This window comes from Hydra vulgaris, chromosome 10, assembly GCF_038396675.1.
Source record: "Hydra vulgaris chromosome 10, alternate assembly HydraT2T_AEP".
Classification (NCBI taxonomy): domain Eukaryota; kingdom Metazoa; phylum Cnidaria; class Hydrozoa; order Anthoathecata; family Hydridae; genus Hydra; species Hydra vulgaris.
The window spans coordinates 2,919,789-2,945,355 of record NC_088929.1 but is presented as its reverse complement, the minus strand read 5'-3'; the positions used below and the strand labels follow the sequence as shown (position 1 = coordinate 2,945,355).

At 27.0% G+C, this 25,567-nt stretch overlaps 1 protein-coding gene and 1 non-coding gene across 2 annotated transcripts; one reads left to right on the top strand and one right to left on the bottom strand.

Moving 5' to 3' along the window:
* Positions 1-5,698: 5,698 nt before the first annotated feature.
* trnaw-cca (transfer RNA tryptophan (anticodon CCA)) lies at positions 5,699-5,770 on the bottom strand. The gene has a single exon. It is a non-coding gene; the product is annotated as a tRNA-Trp (tRNA).
* Positions 5,771-22,536: 16,766 nt separating this feature from the next.
* Positions 22,537-24,339, top strand: LOC105843391 (protein-cysteine N-palmitoyltransferase HHAT). The gene has a single exon (XM_065807076.1). It carries the CDS (start codon positions 22,794-22,796, stop codon positions 24,282-24,284), a length of 1,491 nt encoding a protein of 496 aa, XP_065663148.1. The 5' UTR covers positions 22,537-22,793; the 3' UTR covers positions 24,285-24,339.
* Positions 24,340-25,567: the final 1,228 nt, after the last annotated feature.

Genomic DNA, 25,567 nt, shown 5'->3' with positions numbered 1-25,567 from the left:
ACTAAGGAGAGAAAGTTTAAACCTGTCCTGAATTATGGGGACTATAACACTATGCCTTGAAGATAAAGAGCCCATAACTTTTTAAGAGGACGGAAATTTTACTTTTATGCCATTGGCGAATCTTTTTGACAAAAAAAAAATAATAATAATAATAATAAGTAAATAAATTGATTGATTTTGGTTTAAGTTTTTTAGAACAAGTCGACATGCTAAAATTTTTATCTATTTTATCATTTGCCATAACGTTAAATACTTATTTTTAATAATTGGATATTGTAAAAGTTGTTGAAAAGATATCTGCTAATTTTTATTAAAAATTTGCGACCACTCTGTATTACGCTAATAGTTTTGGCAAATTACAACAACAACAACAACAAAAATTATAAATTTTAAAACACTGCCAGTTATTCCATAGCATTTTAATTTGTTAACAAGAATTTCATCATCAATTGTATTAAAAGCTTTTGCTAAATCTATGAAAACTCCTAAAGTGAATTGAAATTCTTAAAGGATTTAGTAATACTTCTTGTAAACTGAATAACTGCATGTTCAGTAGAGTCATTTTTTTTTTAACCCCTATTGGTGGTTATATATTTGATTATTTTTAGTTAGATGACTATAGGTTCTGTTATAAATAATTCTTTCTGAAATTTTTGAAAATACAGAGAGAATGAATATGGGACGATAATTACTTACATTAGTTAAATCTCCTTGCTTATATATTGGTATAATCTTTGATATTTTTAGTTGATTGGGAAAAACGCCTTGTTTGATCGAACAAGAAAATATCTTAAAAAGTATGTGTTTTAGGATATTATATGAGTTGATGACAATCCAATCACTTTGTTTAGTTTTAGCATTTTAAAGGCACAATTGAATTCTTCAAAAGTTCAAAAAAATTAAGATGAGAAGTGAGAGGGAAGATCTTTTTTTAAATTGTTGGCTGAAGGAACTTTTTTGGTTAGATTAGGGCCAACTGACACAAAATATATCTTCTTGATTAAATAAATGCTAATGATTTATTTTAATGGTATTAGGTAGAGTTTTTAATTTTATGTTGCTGGTAATTTCTCTAATGATTTCCCAAGTGGATTCAAAAGTTTAGAATTCAAGTTTTTCGAGTAAGTTATTTTATACTTATTTTTGAGATTTTTTTTTTTTTTTTGTCGTTCAAAAGTTTAAACGTAATTTTTACTTTCCCTTGATTTTGATTTTAAATATTTGGTATGTAACTTCTGTTTGATTTTCGAAGATTTTTGAAGATTCCGAGTAATTCATAGTGATTTATTGCTTTTTTCATTGATAATAATTTTAACTTTTGGGAAATTTGTGTCATATTTCAAAGAAAGTTTTAAAAAAGATGTTGTAAACTAAATTTGCATTGTTTGAATTATCAATATGACTCCAATAATCTTGTATAAGAACTCACTTAATTAAAAAACTACTTTTATACTAAAGTCACTTCGATCCTAACCAGTACAAACGGGTAAGGATCCCTGAGATGTCTGGGGGCGAAATGATATAAACTTCTTTTAAGGACAAATATACAAATATATAAATAAAAATATAAATTCAAACATATTGCACCATTTAATTCATAATAAAAAATGCTATCAGATTGATATATAAAAAAAATAAATTTGGAATTCGGACATAAACGGAAGAAACCTCAATTTTTTGTTTGTTTTTTTATTAAAAATTTACAAATATGCGTTCGTAAATACAAACTGATTTATTTATAATGTATAAAATAAAATATCGTACATATAAGAATTTATTTTAGTACAAATAATAAGCTTAGCACAAAGAAAAAATATAAAAAAGTAGAAAAATATATAAAAGCTGTTAAAAGAACGCGGGAAACTTGCAGAAGACCATGTGGTCTTGTAATCAAAAAACCTTACTTTAGTTGCGATATTTTTGTATGCCTAATTTATCAAAATATTTCAGTTTAGCTAAGTTTCATGTTGGTATTAGACACTCATATAAAAAACCATTCGATAATCAAAAACAGATAAGAACTGTATTTGATACAGATAAATATATAATTACATGGTTTGTTTTACTTAGTACATTGACAGACATGTACAAAATATAAATAAAATCTAATATTTACTTTGCTTTGAAGTTAATTTTTAGGATTTTTTTGGTTGTTTGCATTAATATACGTTCGTAAAGGTTGTTTATGTTTAGAACAAGTTTTTTTAATAGCATTTTCAGAGAATTCGGGTTATGTAATTTTATAATTGTAGTATTTTTTGGAGATTAGTTTGTTGTAGAGGTAAGGGCCGCGATATGAAATAGAGAAGTGCGATAGTTTCTTTTTTTTTATAGTACATTAAAATTTCCTATTTCTCGAAATAGCTATTTCTATTAAATTTCAAAACTCTTTTGAAAAATGTGGTGGGACAAGTCCAAGTTTATATTCAAGTATGAACAACAAATTTTGATAGACGTTAAGTGCAATAAAAAGTTTTAGCAAAGGTTCAGCATGAGTAAATTTATCTTTATTAAATACTATTCTTGCGGAATATTTTTGATTTCAATAGAGTGCGACTAGGTTGGATTTATGGGTACTTGCCCATGCTATATTACCATACGCATAATAAGTTTGTATGAAAGAGAAATAAAGATGATTTAAATTTTGGGGGTTAACATCGGTCTAGCTTCGTAAAGCATACAAATATTGTTTCTAATTTTAGTATTTTAAAAAACTATGTGGGCTTTCCTTAAAATATTCTTACCGATAAGTATCCTTGAAAATTTTGTTGTTTCAGTTCATTTGATAATTTTATTTTCTATTTTTAGAAACGGTAATATAATTTGTATAGATTATTTTTTTCGAGTTGAATGGAATAGAATGTAGTTGGTTTTTTCTGTATTCAATGATAATTTGTTATATTTAAACCAAGTATTAAGTTTTTCAAGTTCAATACTTGCAGTTTTCAAAGAGTTCTATGATAGAAATAGGTGAATAAAATAAACTAGCATCACCCGCAAACATATGGCACCGAGTTTGTTTGAAACTTTTGGAATATCATTGATGTATAACAAGAAGAGTAAGGGAACTAAATTAGAACATTAGGAACCTCCGCATTTAATTTTGATTAATTCTGAAAGGATATTTTCATCCGTAATAACAGATCACTGTCTGTTTATAAAAAAAGCTCTCAAAACAGTGTAAGGCAACGTTTTTAATGCCATACTTTTTCATTTTTTTAAGTAGTATAGCATGATCAACAGTATCGAATGTTTTTGATTGGTCAATTATGATTCCAAGAACAAATTTATTATTATCAAAACACTCATTTATTTTATTTACGAGATCTATTATCGCTTGTTCGGTTGAATGTTGCTTATGAAATCCGAATTGTTTTTTATTCAAAAGTATTTATTAGTTTAGGTATTTATATAGTTTATTGTTAACTATTCGTTCAAGAAGTTTAGAAAAGACAGGAAGGATTGAGATGGTTGTGCAGTTATTAAGTGAAAATGGCATTCCGGTTTTAAATATTGGTACGACTTTTGCAAATTTGAATTTGTCTGGAACAGTTCCTGTTGTAATTAAAGATTTAAAAATTTCAAATATTGGTTTGCGTATCACCGAGAAGAGTCTTACTACATTCCTACAAATCTCATCGATTCCTGGTTAGAGAGTTTTTTGTAACTTCGAGCTCATGATAACTTATTCCATTTAACTTTAGTTCGCTATGTAGATCTCTAAGGTAGGTTTCAAAATAGGTATTTGGGCATTGTATTTTGGACGCCATGTTAGGGCCGATATTTGCAAAGAATCTGTTGCAATGTTCGACAATAGAACTTTTATCGTTGTATTCAGTTTCATCCACAACAATTTTATCAGGTAAGGTATTTGTTTTGGTCCCAATTATTTCTTTCATGATGTTCCATGTTTTTTTAATATGACCACTGGTAATTTGAAGTAGTTTTAAATAGCATATTTTTTCAAGAGTTTTTTCTTATTTTTTTTAAAAGATTTTTGTATTGCTTGTAAATAATATGTTGTCATTTATGTTTTTAAAATACTTTATGTAGAGTCTTTGTTTTAAACAGTTCAAATATTTTTTTTAACTGTTATTTTTCTGATCGGGAAACGATTATTGTAATGTTTTAGGAATATTATTATAAATATATTATATGCGGAGCTTCTGTCCTCGAGGTATAAATGTTGGTTTTAAAATAGTTATTTATTCTTGTATCTTGATTTATTGAAAAGTAAATTGGGAAGTGATCCGAAATATCGGTTTTAACTAAACCTGTTTTTAAAGTAGAATCTAGAAATGCGTTTGTCAAGATGTTATTTATAGCGAAAATTGAATATGGTGCTTTTCGCATAAGCTTGTTGACAATCTTGACAAACGCATTTCAGGTTGTTTAAACTACAAAAAGAATGCCACTTTATGATTGTATTACAGTGTTGAAACAAAGTGGTCACATTCTTTAAACAATCTATGTTTAAATCACCTATGCAAAATAGTTTTTTTTTGTTGTTGTTTCTATTAATATAATAATAATTAATTGTTTCCTATTAGGAAAAATATCTTACAAATAGCTTCATCAACTTCAGGCGGTATATAACAAGTGGAAACTAAACTTTTCAATTTTGGTGTTGATAATTTCTATTGTACCAGAAATCAAAATATCTTTTCTCACTTTTTATTTCTTGATCATTCAGAATATAAGTTGCAATCCCTCCGCCTCGAACCCCCTTCCTTCCCGATCTCTCCCCTCCCTTCCCCCCTCATCCCACCTTTTGTCTGCTTTTCTTTCAGAAGATAATGATTCATAGTTTTGAATTAGAAAGTTTTTTTGAATCAATTCAAAATCAAAATCAAAAAAAAGTTTTTTTTGAATTGATTCGTCAGAGCACATAGTTTCTGTCAGGCAAATCATACTGAAAGAGTAATTGCAATCGATTAAGAAATCTTTTAGCTTATCAAAATTTCTATTTATACTTCTTATAATTATTTGTATTGCCATAAAACTATTAAGCATTTGTTAATTTGCTATGTTAGAATTATATTATTCTATCGCCATTTTTTTTTTAAATTTAGTTATAAATAGTACTTCAGAATAATGTTTTCCTACTGTATTGAAACCTAAGTTAAAAGTAAAAATGTTACGAAGAAAATATAAGTTATAAAAATGTTTTATATGCCGTTTCCTAAAGTTTTTAAGTCGTTATTTTTTAAATTGTTTTATCTTGAAATCGATAAAACCACGTCAACAATAACGACGTTAGAACCTTGTTATAACTTCACATCAACAATAGCGAGGTTAAAATTATTTTGTTCAATTTTCAATCAACAACATCGCGCGATACATTAGTTGCAGGCATAACTAGGAAAACCTTGGTCAAAATAACTTGGAGCATCCTTCAACCAGTTTTAGAAAAATGAAAACTAATTCGTTTTGCAATTATTACTGGATTCGTGCAGAACCTTAGATTTTGCAATTGAGCAATCATATCGTCTTATGTAAAATCATTTTCAAATACTTTAAAAACGACATCCGGTTTAATTACGGTCATGAAATGTTATTATATGCGGAAACTTAATTAATAAAAAATCTTTTAAATTAAACTTTATTTTCCTTGAATCAAGTTAAAAGACTTTTTGTTTCAAGTTTTTTATTTTTCAAATTAAATTTAACACTAATGAGTTTTTACGAAAAAAAACTGTGACCCCGACGTGAATTGAACACGCAACCTTCTGATCTGGAGTCAGACGCGCTACCATTGCGCCACGGAGCCATGTGTAGAAAGGTTTTATAAACTATTATATACAAAGCAACTTTTTATGTTTGTTACTATTGAGATAATATATAAAAAAAATTTTTTGTATGTTTTTTAAAGTTACTTCAAATGTAAGTTACTTACTAACTTACATTTTTTTATTGCGGTGTTTCTATTAGGATACATTTATAAATTATTCGTTATTTAACATTAAATTAATTTTACATTAAAGTTCGAAAACTAACTTTTTTCTTAACCGTTTAGATAAATGTTTTAAGTTCACGGTAGTAAAATGATGTGTTTTGAGTTTACAATTTACGTTACTTTAGTAATAAAAAAAAAAATTTGAGAACTTCAAAAACGTTTAAAGAAAAAAAATTTTATTATTATTATTTTTTATTATTATAAGACACCATCTGATCTTTAAATACACATGATGTTTTTTAAATTTAGTTTTAAACATATTTAAGTCATTCGCTGAGTACTTTCGGAAATGGTTGAAAATTCATTTTCTACAATAATTGTAAAATATGAGTTATATAATTTTAATTTTTTAACCTGCTGATCAATTGTAAAACGTAAGTAAAATCTCTGATGAAATAGATTTTTATTTTAATTTATAAGTTTGACAGTCTACTAGCTCAAAGTTCTTTAAGCAATAGTTTTTGTCTGTGTCATATTTCAAACCAGATCCGTGGCTGGGCTACCCCTCACACCCCAATTGGAGGGCTGTTAGGTATTTTTGCTTTATGCGTAGGTACTTTCAAAAAGAGGGGGAGGGGATTAAAAGTGCTCAAAACATTGTCGATTACTTGTTTAAAGGAAATTATAAAAATAAGTATGTAAATTTTGTTAGTAAGGAATGAAAAATCAAAATTTGTATTAATGCTATCCCAAGTACAAACCAATGTTATAAACTTACCCTAGTTATAAACTTACCCATTGTTATAAACTTAACTTAGAGGTGGCGGTGAACCTAGTTCCCGGATCTCTAGTTTCTGAGACTAATGCGCTAATCACTGCACTACGGCTGCTCAAGTTAATAAAAGATTTTAAAAAGAAATGGAATGAAATAGATCGACAAAAAGGGAAGTTTATAAATTGTTTCGAGAAATCTTAAAAATGAAAATTGATTGTAAATTAACTTCAGCAAGATAAATTAAACAATTGTGCACCATCGAAATCATTTAAAGATACCTCAATGATGTCTAAGAAAAGAAGATTGTCAGAAATGACTAAAAAATTAGGAGTTACCACTAAAAGCCTGTTTCATGCAGTTATTCTTAAACTTAACATAGAAGGGCGAATAAATAATACCCATCAAAAAATTCTTTGAAAAAAAACTTGCGCCAACTTACCCCGTGGCGGGGTAAGTTGGCGCAAGTTTTTTTTTTTTTTGAGGGCTCGGAAAGACCCAAAGAATTTTTTTTTGTAAATGAATGAAATTTTATAAGTTACCCTAATCCATACTCTTTAAGACTACACTTTAATATTTTTAAAAAAATGTACTGTTAGGGCAACAGAGCTCATAGAGTAAAAACCGAGTCAATTAGCCCCGGTCTCCCCTATATAAAAAAAATTATACTTCGACGTACTTTGAATTTTTTTTTTACTTTTTCAAACCTTATCAATAACGTTGTTGAGGCAAAGCAAAGGTTTGAACTCCGTTGCTTCGGATTGCATTTTTATTGATATTTATTAAAGATTAATTTTATATTTACTTGTATTTGCTTCATATTTATTAATTTTTAATTAAAAAATTGATTTTATTCATTAACTAATTTTTTAAATAATTGTAACTTATATTATGCATAATTTTCACTTTGTTGTTTATAATTATTAATAATAATTTGTTATTTATAATTTAGTAGAATCTAGAAATGCGTTTGTCAAGATTGCATCGTGACAAACGCATTTCTAGATTCTACTTTAAAAACAGGTTTAGTTAAAACCGATATTTCGGATCACTTCCCAATAATTCAAATGATTAGTTGTTATTAGTCTTTAATTAAAATTACTATTTTTTATATAAAATTAAATTTTACTAAGTTTTAAACTATTTTTATTGTTATTCTCTAGGTAACATTATTAAAAAATGACTTGTTCTTTATTTTGAATACATTATGTCAATAACAAATCAATCTGTTTGTCAAACGAAAAAAGGAACAAAAAAATTAAGTTTTGTTCGGAAATATATTGCAAATGACCGAAAGTCCCAAGCAAAGTGCAACTTGTGTTGTAAGTTTTACCTTATAACAGTTCAACCAGTTCAATGCAACCATTTATCAACTGACCATTGCATCACTTCTAAATGTTAATGATATATCCGATGTCGATAGCTGTAATGAGAACGAATTTGATGCGACTAGTCATAAAAAATTAAACAAGTTATTAGTGAGCTTCATCGTTGGAACTAGTCAGCCGATTTTGATTGTACGGCATCCGAATTATATAGACTTAGGTAATGAGCTTAACAAAAGCTACAAAATACCACGCATAAATACAGCGAACAAGAAATTATTTCCATCAATTGCATACAAGGCAATTCCATGTTGGACAAAAAGTTTAATATAAATTTCAAATCCTAGAAAATAAAAAACTAAATGTGTCATTCAAAAGTTAAAGGTTTGTAGTTTCAAAAAACATGTAATATGTACAACTGGTTTTCGAAGGATTTTTTTGATGCTTAAACTTTAAACAAAATTTTTTAAACTTTAAATTTAAATAATTTTTTTAGTAAATCATTTTGAAACCTTTTTTTTCGAAACTTTTTTAAATAGCTATGTAGATTTGTCTCACGCTAAATATAGGTGGGGCTCTTGCTTTTCAAATTGAAAATTTATTATAATAATTAAATAGTCTTTCATTGAGAAATTTCTATTTGGTCTTCTTTAAGTTTGTCACGCTGTTACATGTCACGCCGTGACACTAATAGCAACATTTTTCATTCTAGTGTAAGAATATTTATTTATTTTAAATAAATATTTATAAATTACTTGTAACTAAAATAGGGCAATAAATATCAATAGATACTTAAATTTGAATATTTTCAGTTTTTGTGTTATATGTCTTAAGTTTATGTCACATTGTGACGACACGGCGTGACATTTTTTTAAATTAAATTTTTTAAAGACTAATTTTTATAAAAATGTTACGCAAAGACATGTTGGTTTAACATTTGTAGTATTTTTATTGTTTTAGATTTGTGGATAAGTTTTGAAACCTCTTTTAATATAACTAACATTGTTTTTCTTTATTATACTTGTAGGTGTACCAGTAAATATGTAGACATATTTTACTAACACCTTTGTTATTTAGTTTTTCTTAAATTTTGTCGCGCCATTGCTGAGGTTATTCTGAATGTTTATTGTTTATACAACTTTTATAAAAAGTAAGCTTTCACAAACAAATTGTTTGTTTCTTCGTTGAAAGTAATGAAAATGCCTCTGACACATGCTGAACACCAGATAAAGTATAGAGAAAGACAAATGCCAAAATTCGGACCGGATTTTATAAAGGAAAAGGACTCGATACGCAAAAAAACAACGAAAATTCTAATGCTGAATTAGCACGTTTAAAGGACAAGTTAAGAAAAAAAAAGATTAGAGTTTCTTCATCTAAAATAACATCTAACATCTCTCCTGCTTACAAATCATCTTGTACACTTAGTAAAGCTGTTAAAAAACAATACGTGCTCTTCCAACTTCGACTCTTAAAAAAGCAACTGTTGTTAAACAACTTGCAATTCAGTTTAACAAAGATTTACCAGATATGCAACCAACACATGGACCTAATACTCTTAATGATGAAATGAAGCTTTGCGTCATTAGTTTTTTTGAACAAGATGGTATATCCTTTCAGGCACCTTGAGTAAGAACCTTGAGATACAATTGTTTTAAGAAGTAATAAAGAAAAAAACAAAATGCAAAAAAGGTATTTAACAATGAGTATAAGTGAAGCATATCAAATATTTAAAAACGAACACACTGATTTTTCAATCAGTAAATCCAAGTTTTGTAGTTTGAGACCAGGCCATATACTTTTATCAAGCTTAATGCCTAGAAATGTTTGTTCATGTCAAAAGTATGAAAACATTATCTTGTCACTCTAAGCATTACACTTCATCGATTTGAAAATTTCCCTTTATTCGCATGCTTTACCAAATACTTTAGTGTGTGACGAGAAAAATGATAATTGTTGGAATAATCTTTGTGAAGCTTGTAAGGACGGAAAGTTATTTCTTAAAACATACCAGTTAGTTGAAAAAAACCACGATAAAGAAATTACCTGGTACCTTTGGGAGAAAGTTACGCAACTTAATGGGACTAAGTACCTCGAAAAAGCAATAAAAAAAGACAAAGCCATAATTTTGTGTAACAATGTTTGCAAAACGCTCCCCAAATTTCTTTTGCATTATTTTATAAAAGGAAAACAATCAATGAGTTATGAAAACCGAAAAAATGTTTTAAAAAGCAATCTAGATTCAGTTTTGTTACAAGTTGACTTTGCAGAAAATTTCTCAACTTTCTGGCAGGATGAAGTTCAGTCAGCACATTGGAACAAAAAATAAATAACATTATTTACTGCTGTTAGCTGGCATGGTGACTCTTAAAATCTGCCGTTATTATTTCTGATGATTTGAATCATTCAAGAAGTTCAGTTTTATTATTTTATTGATTTGTTAATAATTAACCTTATTAAAGATTATTAAATTATTATTTTTCGCGTCACGGTAAGGAAGGAGGCGTGAACTTCCCGGTTAAATGCACTTCCGCGGGCTCTGTGACAAGACCGTAAGGACTTCTTGGGGCACCTAAAAAAAATAAATAAGTAAAAAGGATGTAAAATACTTGCAAGTTTGGTCTGATGTTCCTAGCAGTCAATTTAAAAGTTTTTACATAGTAGCGTCAATTCCATGGTTTGAAAGCAAGCACAAAATTAAAATTTGCTGGAATTACTTTGCAACCTCTCATGGTAAAGGACCATGCGATGGTATAGGAGCAACCATAAAAAGATTAGCAACACAAAAAATTGTTCGAAGAGAAACTCTGATTAATGACGCAACAGCATTTTATAAAGCCGTCAGATAGGAAAGTCAAGTAAACGTTTTCATGGTTGCTGCTGAAAAAATTAAAACTGTTTTAATGGCACAGAACTTGGAAACATAATTAATAATTCTTGTAAAACGCCTGGAATATTTAGTGCCCATTGCTTAAAACAGTTTAATGATAAAATGGAAATGAAACCTTATTCAAGTGCATCGTACTTAGTTAACTAAATAAAACTTAATAAAAAAACGTAGTTGAATTTTACAAGACTTTTTATGAAATTATTGTAAATAAACTGTTTTGTTAAACGTTATTGTTATACCAATCTTATAAAAATCCGAATAAATTGGTTTCTTTTGTTTCAACTTTCATTTTGATGATTTTATTGTCTTAATATTCAAAGATTTTGTACTGGTCACACCGTGACGCCACGGTGTGACTTAAACTCCGTTGATATATTTATGTGGTGTCTCCATTTAAATTTATAAAACATTTAAAAAATGTTATGAAACTATTATAACACCTTTTAAGTATCCAAGGCATAACAAAAAAATATTTCAAAATATCCACAAGAGCTGAACTACTGTCATTTCTTCTAAAGATGGAAAATGCTAGATAATTTTTGTCACGTCGTGACGCAACCTTTTAATACGTATACCTAAAATCTAGAGTCTATTAAATATTAAAACTAAATAATTTTGTTTTTGTAATGTATATTTTTGTAAACTGTAATGTATATGAAAATTTTTTAGTATCTTTAATTTTTAAATGCGCTAAAATCTGATGTTTTTCCCCCCAAAAAAGTTAAATATCACGCCGTGAAAACGTGGAATAGCCCTTCATCATATTGATTGTAGTTTTAGCGGCAAGCAAACGTATTTTATTCGGAGGAAATATTTATTTTTTGTAACTTTTTTTTTTTTTTTAACAAAAAAAAAACAAACAAACTATAAAATGGATAAAAAAGTATTGATGTTCGAAAGAAATCTAACGAAACGGGGAATACAGATGAAACACAAATATCAACAAATGAAAATGAAATGTTTTCAAAACAGCAGAAAGATATCTTTAAGCTTATCAGTGGTAACCTAAAAATAACTAAATAAAATAAAATAAAAAATAACTAAAAAAAACGATAAAATAAATAAGATACTTATTGAAATACATGAATCAAAACAAATTTGCGACTCTTCAAAAAAGAAAACGAAAAGGTAAACACTAAACTTAAAGAAATTACCGAAAGAGTAACAATCCTAGAAAAGACAAAGATATCGAAGAAAGCCTAACAGTAACTCAAGACATCAAAGAAAAAAAGGTATGCGAATTAGAAAAGAAAATTAAAAACAAAAACAGTATAGGTGAAGAGGAAAAGAATAAATTACGACAGATAGAAGATAGAATCAGAAGGAATAATCTTTGCATCGATGGGCTTCCCGAAAACGATCAAGAAACCTGGGATAAAACTGAAAGAAAATTATTAATTTTATTTGAAAACGAATTAAATATTAAGAACGTTGATAGCGAGAGGGCTCACAGAGTTGGAAAAAAAGAAGAAAATAAAACAAGAACAATTGATGTTAAAATTCTACATTACAAAGACAAAATAAAAGTAATACATTCATCTAATCGACTTAAAGGATCAGGAATATACATCGACGAAGACTTCTCTTTTGAAACAATGGTCATACGGAAAAAACTCATAGAAGAAATGAAGATACATAGAAAAAAAAGATAAACATTTTTGTATAAAATATAATAAACTTATTGTTAGAGAATTTAGGAAAAATAAAGCGGGTGCTTAATTTATCATTTATATTTAGAATTTTTTTTTTTTTTCTTTTTTTTTCTTATCATTCTTTTTTTCCTTATTATTTTTTTTTCTTTTTTTTCAGAAAAATAATAATTTAACAGTTTATAAAAAACACCCTACTCATGAATGAAGATAATGTTACACTTAACTCAGAATTTAATTCATTACAAATTAAAAATAGAATACTTCTAGATAAGCATTCTGACCCGGGTATTAATACTTTATATTATGACCCTAAAACTGAAAACATAATGCAAGAACTAGATCCAAACTCATTTTCAATTTTGCATTTAAATATTAGGAGTTTTTCAAAAAATTTTGAATTATTTAAACAATTTTTATGCGAGGTTAAATTTAATTTTAAAATTATTAGTCTCAGCGAGACATGGTGTACATATGAATATATCGAGACAAATACAAATTTTCAGCTACCAAATTATAAAGTGATTCATCAGTTTAGAGGATATGGGAAGAAAGGAGGGGGTTTGTGTGTATTTATAAGTAATGCTTTATCATACAAGCTAAAAAAAGATGTGTGCTCAACCACTTATGATTGTGAATTTTTGTGTGTGGAAATGATAAATAAAATCACAAAAAACATTATCACCCACGTTTTATACAGACCACCTTCCGACTTAATAAAACAATTCAAAAATCATATTAAAAACATAATTAAAAATAAATTAAGCAAAAATATGCTTATTATGTACTTTGCTACTTTTCTTTTTTTATATATAAGCTGACGATTTTTTTTCAATGTAAATGGGGCTCGATGATAAGACAGTTTATGTCTTCTGTTTGCTCCAGCTCTCTTATTTATTAACACGATTTATTTCATTGTAAATTTTAATATACGGCAAATATATATTAAAAAAAAAAATAAAAAAAAAAAAAAATAAAATAAAAGCATTTATTTTGTAGGTGATTTTAACCTTGACCTGAACATGAGTCATTTAAATACAAATATATATAATTTCTTTAACGTCATATATCAGAAAGGCTATATTCCACTAATTAATAAACTCACAAGAATAACTAGAGAAAGCGCAACAATTATAGATCAAATAATCACTAATGAATTCAAATCAAAAATCAAAACAGAAATATTTAAATGCGATATTTCAGATGACTTCCCTGCATTTCTTATCTCACAAAAATGTGATAACATCTATGCACAAAAAGTTAAAAAAAAAATACGCGAAATATAAATGAAAAATCCATGAAAAATTTTAATACTCTTTTATCAGATTTTAATTGGGATGACCTCATTGATATTGAACACACAGATAAGGCATAAGATAAGTTTATTGATAAATTACAACAACTTTACAATGCGGCTTTTCCTGTTGTTACAAAATGTGTGAAGGAAAAAACATTATTAAATCCATGGATAACGCGTGGAATTTTAAATTCGTCAAAAAAAAAAAAGCAACGATTATATAACAAGTTTCTTAAAAAAAAAACTTTCAAGAATGAAACCAATTACAAAAATTATAAACGTGTTTTTGAGATGGTTATTAAAAAGTCAATGAAATATTACTATACCGAGCATTTAATAAAACATAAAAATGATCCAAAAAATACTTGGAACATAATTAAGGAAGTAATTGGCACAAAGCAAACTAATGGAAATAGTCTTCCTATAAATCTAAACATTGAAAATAAAACTATTACAAATAAATCTTTAATTGCTGAAACACTTAATCAATATTTTGTCAGTGTAGGTTCCACTTAAGCGTCGAAAATAGAAACTACTGAAGTAAACTTTGAGTCATATTTTACTCCTGATAAGACCTCTAAGATGGATAATTTAAAATTACTGAAAAGGAACTCTTAGATGCAGTATATCTTTTAAGATTTAACAAAAGTGTGGGGTATGATAATATTAGTAGTAATGTAATTAAAAATCGATAAAATACGTAACAACCCCTCTTTTACATATTTTTAATCTATTTTTAAAACTAGGTATTTATCCAGAGAAACTTAAAATTGCGAGTCATACCTATTTTCAAATCAGGAGACATTTCTAATCCTGAAAATTACAGACCAATTTCAATTCTTCTCGAAAATCTTAGAGCGAATTATGTATAACCGAATTTTAATTTTTCTAAATATAAATAATATTCTATATAATAAACAGCTTGGATTTCAGCCAGGGTATTTAACTGACCATGCTGTTATTAATATTGTTCACGATATATTTAAAGTATTTGACGAAAGTAAGTTTACCCTCGGAGCTTTTATAGATCTTAGCAAAGCTTTTGATACAGTAGACCATAGCATTTTTATAAAAAAACTTGAAAGTTATGGAATTAAAAGCATATATTTAGTATGGCTTAAAAGTTATCTAAGCAATAGAAAACAATACATAGCACACGAAGAAGGAAAAACTGATTACTTGACTATAACTTGCGGTGTTCCCCAAGGCTCAATTCTAGGTCCACTGTTATTCCTTATTTATGTAAACGACTTCCATAAGTTTTCAAACATTTTAAATTCAGTTTTATTTACAGATGACATGAATTTATTTTATTCTAATGGAGATGTCAACCTTTTATTTAAAATAGTAAACAAGGAATTTTTAAATCTAGCGGAATGGCTTTAGACAAACAAATTGTCATTAAATTTAAATAAAACTAAGTATACTTTTTTTCATAGAATTCACAATAAAGAAAATATTCTATTAAAAATTCCTGATCTTTATATTGGTAACTCTAAAATAATTAGAGAGTCATCATTAAAGTTTTTAGGAGTGATACTTTACGAAAACCTGACTTGGAGAGAACACATAAGAACGTTAGAAGATAAAATTTCAAAAAATGTTGGCATTCTATACAAAGCTAAGCAATTATTAAACCAAAACTGTTTAAAAATCTTATATTTCTCCCTCATACATTGTTATATAAACTATGCAAGTATTGTGGTGCAGCTCTAATGTAAGTAAAGTTAAATTGCTTAGTAGACAAAAACACGCTATCAGAATTATTTCAGGTGCAGGTTGTTTTACACATTCTAAAGAACTATTTAAAAATCATCACATACCTTATGTTTTTCAGTTGAATCTTTATTAAATTCTTATATTTATGTACAAATTTCATAATAAAGTAACTCGTATAATATTTAATACACCTAAATTCTCCTATTAACTTATTTTAATTTTTAGGTGGAATTATTATTATTATTATTACTATTTTTTTTTATCTTTTTTTTACGATTTTCTTTTGATTTTAGATTAGTTACTAGTCTTAACATACTTGTAAAATTTGTATTTACTTTGTATATGGTACAAAGTAATTTTATATTTTAATGGCTGTACACGCTTGCTGATGAAAGCACGTCGGGGCGTAGTGATAAAGGCAAATATTGTCTTCTTTTTTGCCCCGGTCAAATAAATTTTATTTATATAAAACGGCATTGTATTCTTTTTTTAATGACGAAATTAAATAAAATGAATAAATATAATAAATTGCAGAAAACCTAAAATTAACAAAAGAATGCAACGATTGAAGGTATAAAATTTCATTTCAACGGATGGTCATCATTGAGTTAAAACAACTATTTTAATGTGTCATTTTAATATTCATAATACGGTTCTAGTTGACCAAAGCTTAGATCTAAAGTTTATGTTTGTAGTAAAAACAGCTGAATATTTATTTGGTATCTTAAATGAATTCTGTAAATTTTCAATAAGTAATAAAATTTTCGCACTCCTTATTGACTCAGCAATTTTCTCTGCAGTGAATAAAGTTGATGAAAATGTTCATAAGATTCCTTGTGCTGCTCATCGTTTGAATCTTGTGGTTAATGATCTTCTACATGTAACATAATTAAAACTTTCATTTAAAATTAAAAAATGGGTCAAGGCGTTACGAAGTAAAAGATTACGACAGTAATGGAAGATTAATTAATCGAGAAATTATAGAAAGTGAAGTTGAAGAAATTAAAAACTTAACGAAGGCAAATCGGAAATCGCCTAAGTAATTGCATCATGCAGGCATATAGTTGGTTTATCTAAGCATTCGGAGACGTTATAAAAAATGTTAAAAAAAGTTCAAAAAACACTTCCATACAAAATAAAAATTAAATTATTACAAGATATAGCTACTCGTTGGAATAGCCAATTTGATATGATTGAATCTATATTGACAAATAAAACTGCATTGGATATAATAACAAAGTATAAAAGATTTTCTTCAGTACGTTAATGAATTTCAGGTCCTGGAGGATTTGTGTGACTGGTTACATCTAATAAAAGAGCTAACAAAACTTTTTAGCGAAAAAAAGTTTGTTACAGTAACATTCTTGTTTACAACCTTGTATTCTCTGCTAAATGGAATACTTGAATCGGTTTCCATTTTACAGAACTAATTAAGACTTTCCAAAGTAAATTATTAAGGTCTTTAATAGGGCATTTTAAATACATTTTTTCTAATGATTTTTCCTTAGCAGCAACTTTACTCGCAATCAAATTTCGTAAATTTGAATTTATTAAAAGTTATATAAATAGATGTGAACTACAAAAGCAAAAACGTTTATAAAAGTAACTGAAGAAACCGATGTAACAAGTGAGACATTTTGTTTCACGCTTTAAACTTATCTAACAGTTTTTCAACTCATAATACCGTAAAATTACTTCAGCAACTATCAACGCCATTATTAGCAAATAATAATACAAAAACAAAATATTGCAACAAAAGATGAAAACAATTAATAATAATATTAAAACGAAAGTTAACAACAAAAGATGAAAACTAATGAATTTAATTAAAATAGTAACAGATTAATCATGCTGTAATGTAATTGAAACCAATGGTATGGAGCGACGAAATCGGCTCGCAACAAATTTATTAAAGCAAATAATTTTCATTAAAGAAAACAAACAATAAAAAACATTTTTTTAATTAATTTTTTTTAGTAAACCAATTTAAATTGAACTAGAATTATTGTCATTTAGTTTCTCATAAAATCTTATAAGCTTACAAACACTTGTATTATATATATATATATATATATATATATATATATATATATATATATATATATATATATATATATATATATATATATATATATATATATATATATATATATATATATATATATATATTATCATTTTTAACAACTCAGTAATATTAAAATGGATATCACCATTTTAATTTTTACCAATAGGCTTCGCGTAAATGAAGCTCACAAGGGAATTCAGTAAAACATTCAGTAAATCTATTCCATATAAGTCACTAAAAGAATGATGAAGCCTTTCTAGTATGACGAAAAAAATGAACTTTTGAAATCATTTTTGTTGGAACTAGCACAAAGCTCTTGAAAAGTATCCAAAGCAAAAGTAAACTTTTTCCACCCAACCTGTTCTGCAAAAAAGTTTTAACTGTTTTTTTAACAGCCAATGGAACAGTAATTTCAATATGCTCCTCTAATATTTGTTGCCTGGTAAGTAAAAGTTTAAAAAAATTTAATACCTCGTTAAGTGACATATAGCACTTTGTATGAGGCACAAATAGCTAAATTAAGTCTATGAGGCACAAATCGCTAAATTAAGTCTATGACTGTTGCAATAAGCGTATGCAGCTTTTTTTTTAGATTTAAAATAGAAGAGGGCATTCCTTTAGTGTGACCATCGATTGCTCCGGCACAATCATATCAATGCCCTCGGCAATTTATGATATATAAAAAGAATCTGAAACACTTTTTAACAAAAGATAAAAAAAATCCTTAACTAATAATACCACTTGTGCAATCTAAAAAGCTGATAAACTCTCTTATTGAAATTTGAATCAACAAACCATATAATAAAAGTTGTTCTTTACATATAATAATAGTTGTAACTTTAACTAGGTACACGAAAATCACAAGATCTGAACCCGAAAAATACGCCAAAAAACTTAAGACACGTTTTTTGAACTTTTTTTTAGTAGTATCAAGGAAACGTGTTTTTGTTGTATATTTTTTAGAAACATATATACACTTAGATTGTTTTTAAAAAAAGAAGAGTTTACCTTAATTTATAGTTGACTTTTATGTATGGTTACTAGACTTATTTATTAACTTTATTGCTCGTGAAAATTTTTTTGATGTTCTAATTGTAAGATGTTGTCAAATAAAAGTTCGGTTATTTTTTAAAACTATTTGTTAAATTTTCTACACTAATTTTCTTTGAAAAATAAAAATAGGTTGTCGCAGATAGCCTACAAAGTATTGCACTTTTGGTACATAAATTCTGTTTTCCTGAATTCTGTAACTGGATAATGGGTTAAGAGATGGGTGAGGGTGGGGTGGGGGATGGGTTAATAGGTAATAATTGTTAAAGCAATTATATTTGATTTGTATTTTTAGCATTTAGATGGAAAAAGTTTGTTTATTTGATCTTTATTTAAAAATTTATTGTTAAGTATAAGATTTAGAATTCACAAACAAAAATGGCCACTGAGGACAATATCACTAAAAACTATCCAACAGGCTGTTGAATAGTTATTTGTGTGACAAATACTATTTGAAATAAAGATTTAAAGTATATTACACAGTCAGGAAGTTTGTACTATATGATACCATACTTTGTACCTTAATATTGTACATAGTACCATAATATTTGTGAGTAATTTCACATTATTTAATATTGAAGCAAATTTGAACTTTACCTATAATGATAATAATGTTTAAAGTAAATACTTTTAGATTCTCAAAGTCTCCAGAATACCAATAAAGTAAATAATATTAGATAGGTTCTCAAAGTCTCCAGAAGTTATTCCAAGTATTATTACTATTCTTTTTTTTTACCTTCATAAATTCTTTTTTTTTTTTTTGTTAAGATTACCATTACCAACCGGTCTGGTCAAACAGCCACCACGCCAGCAGCTCAAGCTTTATTTATTTCACCCACCACTTACCCACTACCCAACACCCAACTTTAAGATAGACCTGTAATGTTGCCTAGTGATGTGGAATAAAATAATTACAACTTGTTGTATATAAATACCAATTTTATTAAAAAAACACTCTTTTATGAAAAAAAGTGTATTTTTGTGAGGTGTAGGTGGTGGATTAACACCCCTCTGGATCCATCAACGCGCTCTTTACCTAGAAACTAGTTTGAAATTATAGTCCGTTTTTATATCTATCTTTTGATACCAAGTAATTGATATTTAAATAAGAATTGGCTCACAGTGCCTATTGATTCAGTTTTATCAAGAAACCCATACACCAAAATTTGCTATTAAAAGCATTGTAATACTTTATAGAATTGTCCAATTTTTATAATTTTTTCAGCTTTAAAATACTGTGTTTGAGGGCTTTCTAATAATATATAACATTTTAGTATTTGATCAATTACGAAAAATTAGTCCACGTACCTACTTTATCGCGGAAATGTTACAAACATGATGCTTTCAATGATGCTTTCAACTTTATGATTAAGCGACATCTTAGAATTATATATGACGTATCTGACTATGTTTACTTATTGTATACAATTCTCAAAAGAAGACGTTAATTTTAAATTAAATAAAACATCTTAAATTTTTGCGACAACATACAGAGAGCTATAACAGTGATTATAATATAGTAAATAAAAATTATAGTTAATCGACAAATATTATTAAAGTTAATGGCAACGACTGTTTTAGCTGCTATTTTTAGATTTCTAAATTTCTTATATTAATGCAAAATTAAATGATGTTACAAATCTATTTATTGCAGAATTAAGTTCTAGCCTGACATAATACTTTATGCATTAGGAAGATTATATTGCATTAGTAATTTTTTTATAAACTCGTTGGTTTGTTAACATCTTGGTATCAATTCACTCATGAGTTTGTAACAGTCTTCAATGAATTAAGCCGTAGTAAATAGTATGTTTATTTTACCAATTTTTGTCTGAGTTACAAAATGTTGTAAGTTTAAAATAAAAATATAACTTATAAGTAACATATACATGTGTAATTATAATATATAATAATTAAAATTAGTTATTTAATATATGTTAATTTATAATGTATGTTATTAATTTATTATATATGTTACAATCAAATATGTTACAATCAAATGGTATAGATATACGTTTGCTGTTTTTCGTTGTTGCTTTTTTTAAAGAGGGAGAAAGCTTAAGGTTTATTTTTTTCGATGAGTGCAAACAGATTATAACTTTTAACATTAAATCCCAAAATAGTTCTAAAATTTTTTCTCCCTGTTTAGTCTGGCATCAGTTGCATTACTTCCTTTCTGTAACTAACATTGCATTTTTATGATATTTTGTATTGCTTACCACAACATTCCTCGTCATTCTTTTCGAGTAAATATTAGCAGCCGTAGCGCAATGGCTAGGTGACTTTAAATAAAAGTTCCCATGAAAGCAATCTCTGGAGATTTCTCAGATTTTTCTACAAATTACGTAAGCAAACTTTTACAATAAACAAAACAAAAAAATCAAAAGTTTTCCCTCGTAGAGTCTTAATTTAAATAAAAAATCAAAATAGCCTATTAAGTGAAATGAAGATCGCCACGTAAAAGAGCTTAATATCTCCTACTTCTGTTTTTAAAATCTATTTTGATTTGCGTAATTTATGGACGACCCCTTAAGATAAAAAATACAACATTCTAAATGAATGCAATGTAATTTTGTTTACCATAATCAATTATGTAAATTTAAGAATTAAGTTCAAATTTAATATATGACTGTTAAGCCAAAACCCATATATTCTTTAAATGTGATATGAAAGGTACTTAAGGTATGTACGGTACATACTGTGCTGCTCACTCACAGCTTTTACTCACTGCACTCAATAGACTCGCAGCGCAGTCACTGAAGAACAAAGATTTATATAACTAAAAAATTTATATAATATTTGCATAATAGAATCTTATATTCTAGGTAAGAATTTCTGAAAATTTATGAATATTATGGTGTAAATATCTGAGTTGCTCTCCTGTTTTGGGCTACAACCCAGGCTCTTTTTTCATTTAAAACATTACCTGCACCCAAAATATTCTCTCTGAATAAGTAGATGAAACAGGAACAGATAGCAGTTTTCTTGCTATACACTATAGTGTATAATGGGGGTTAATAATTAAGTCATATATATATATATATATATATATATATATATATATATATATATATATATATATATATATATATATATATATATATATATATATATATATATATATATATATATATATATATATATATATATATATATATATATATATATATATATATGACTTAATTATTAGCCCCTATTTGAATATAAGTAAGAAAACTTTTTGCAATTTTCATTCTTGAACTTGATGCCAATGAAGCTGATTTAGATGGTTGACAACCTTTATTGGTTGTAAGGAATTAGTATTATTGGAGAAAGATAAACCAAGTTTCTGTAATATTAGTAGGGTCATGAGTCTCTTTTTATAACTTAATTTAACTTTATATTTCGTATAAAAGCCAACTTTTAGTCTCATATTTTTGCTGGTTAGGAAAAAATAACAGATTATAATTTAGATAAATAGCTGTGAAAAAAACATGTAATCATGGATTCCCGCAGGGTATTTTGATGTTTTGAATGAAAGTTTCAGATGTGAAATTTTCACGCGTCGTGCAAAGTCTAAACTTAAGTATGTTCATGTCAATGCCAAATCGTCGCTTTGGTTTGACAAAGTTCTAACTGGAATTTTTTATATAAGGAGAATTTAGAAAAAAATTTTCAACTTTTTTTTAATGTTTAATTAAAATTATTGTTTTTTATATTTGTTTATGTATGCTTTTTTATTTGATGTATAAAAATACATAAATATATAAAAAACAATTGTATAAATATTTTAATTAAGACAATAAAAAAAAACAAAGAAAAAACGATGTATTTACTATTCTCCTAATATAAAAAAAATCAATTAGAACCTTGTCAATCCAATGCAAAGAAATGTTGATGCTTTGCAAGAAATCGCGATGACGGAGGCTTGAAAAAAGAAAAAAGTTAAAATGTTGTCTTAATCAAACATAAGATTTATTATTTACAATTAAGAGGACTTCTTGCAAAATAATATTATAATAAAATGTTTGAATAGTAGCTTAGGTGCTCAAACGGTATTTTAATGTGTTTATTCAGAGTGGTTAAACATAAGCTTATATTTGTTATTTTATAAGCATAAAATTATTCGTTATTTAAGTTTGAATAATAGAATGTCTAATGCGATTATTAAAAAACGCTCGGATTCTTATTATAAGCATCCATCGTTTGGACTTATTGAATCAATGATTTCTTGGTGGTTGTGGCCATGCTTAGCGCTGTATCCAATATATTATTCATTTCAGTTGTCTAAAAAGTTTGAGCATCATCTTGTTGATGGTTGCCTTGACACGGGTTGGTTTTCTTTAAGAAGAGATGTAACAGATTATGAGTGGACTGATTTTCGAGATAATTCGACATTGATTGTTATTGTCAATCTTTTATACTCTATTTTAGGAAGACTTGTTGCCCTTAATTTCCCTAAAGTCAAGAAGTTTTATTATTCAGTCGCTGGTGCATTTTTGGTTTTAATAATTATGTCTTTTCAAGGGTTTTTGTTACTATGTATAATAATTTTTATATTCTATTTTGTTATTGAATATTTCAATCGAAAAACAATGTGGCTGTTTGTATTGATATTTATAGTTAGTTTTCACAAAGATACTTGTCGGCAGTACTTATTTTTATTATTTTGTATTAAAGCTGCAAAAAGTGGTGTTGTTTATATTTCTGTTTTGATGACTATTTTACGCATTATTAGTTATGGAACAGAAAGAAATCTAGAGACTTTTTCATTTACATTCACTGATTTTCTAAGCTATATGTTCTATATACCATTATTTTTTCGAGGTCCTTTGCTAACATTTGACTTGTTTGTGAAAGATTTTAATCAACCATTATTGCAAAGCAGCATTGCTACCTTAAAAGAATTTTGTATTGGATTTCTGCGATGTGTCACTATTGGGTTTATTATTGACATTTATTATCACTACTCATCAGTAAATGCTTTATCAAGCCATCACCATGTGTTACAAAATTTAAATGAAATAGAAACAATTGCTGTAGGATGGTCGCTTATCATTATGTTTTATGTTAAATATAAAGTTTTCTATGGATTAGCATATGTTTTTACAAAAATTGATCAAATTGAATCACCTTCTCCACCAAGGTGTGTTTGTACATTGTACACATTTGTTGATATGTGGCGCTATTTTGATCAAGGTCTGTATAGACTACTTCAGAGATCGATTTATTTTCAAATTGGAGGATTACATCGGACATTTTCAAAAACATTATTTGCAGCATTTTGTTGCTTTGGTTTTGTATCTATTTGGCATGGCAATAACAAACAATATTGGTATTGGGGGTTTTTTAATTTCTTCGGAATTTGCATTGAGCACTTTATTTCAAAAGTAATCAGAAGTAAAAGAGGAAATACTTTTTGCACCATGATTGGGTTATTAAATTTTCGAAGAGTTGTTGGTTTCAGTGGGTCTTTATCCATTTTGTCTTTGATATATTCAAACTTAGTTTTTGTTGCAAGCATTGAGTCTGCAAACATTATATACCAAAAAATGTTGTTAAATTGGTACATGCCTGCTATTTTAATTTTTATATTTTACTTTTCTACTCAAGTTTCTATCGATCTGCATTACACCAGCTAATTTTAGCTGTGATTAATTAACTGCATTTTAACAGTGTCTGTAATGAGAGTAGATATTAAAGAGTATATATATATATATATATATATATATATATATATATATATATATATATATATATATATATATATATATATATATATATATATATATATATATGTATATATATGTGTATGTATGTATATGTATATATATATATATATGTATATATATGTATGTATATATCTAAATATATATATGTATGTATATATATATATATATATATATATATATATATATATATATACATATATATATATGTATATATATATATATATATATATATATATATATATATATATATATATATATATATATATATATATATATATATATATATATATATATACATGTATTAGATTTTAAAAATTATTGTTAAAAAAGCCTGATGGATTACTAGCTTTTTATTCAGTTCAGTCTGCTGCTTTTCTGGCTGTCTTGTAGAGTTTGCTAAGTAATGCAACTCTAAAATGAAATCTTTCCCTGTATTTAAGCTATTGGTTTATGAAAGTTGACTTTTACCAACATTCATAAGATTGTAAATTTTACAGGGTTATAACTTTTGAAAACTGAAAGATTATTAAAATCTCTAGATGAAATTAAGTTTAGTATAATATGCTAAAAAAGTATATTTTATTTATTTGTTACATTTTAGGGGGGAGGGGGAGGGTTCAGATCAGTTAAGATATTAGTTCATTAATAAAAGTTTTCAAAGTTAGTAATTAGAGTATTTCATTCAACCTGTGTTTTAATCCCTATAGCTCTGGAGTATGACAAGCTTGTTCATGCCTGTGCTGTTGCTGAAGTGAGAATCGTTTTTTATATATGTATGTATGTTTATATATATATATAAAGTATAATATAAACTTTAATTTTTAAAATAGATAATTTAATTTAAAAACAACTGAAGTGAGCCAACTTAGTCCAAATACTATTTCAGAAAAAGAGAAAAATTTTTTTTTTTGCCTCAAGATTATTCAATGTATATTGTGCCTGCCCAATCCCTAACCCTCAGTCAATGTATGCATTTATACATATATTTCAAACTCATTTTAATTTCTTAACTCTTCTAAAAGTTAACTGAGGTATGTAGGGACAGGCGCAATGAGTGTACATATATTGACTATTTAGCTAAAGACACATTGGAGCAAACTTATATTGATTGATTCATTTAGCTACAAGCACAGTGAGTGTATATACATATATAAAGCTGAAGATTTTGTTGTCAAATTTCAAAAATTTTCCTT

Excerpts from the sequence above, each read along its gene's own strand:
- LOC105843391 (XM_065807076.1), top strand. The coding sequence starts at position 22,794 with ATGTCTAATGCGATTATTAAAAAACGCTCGGATTCTTATTATAAGCAT.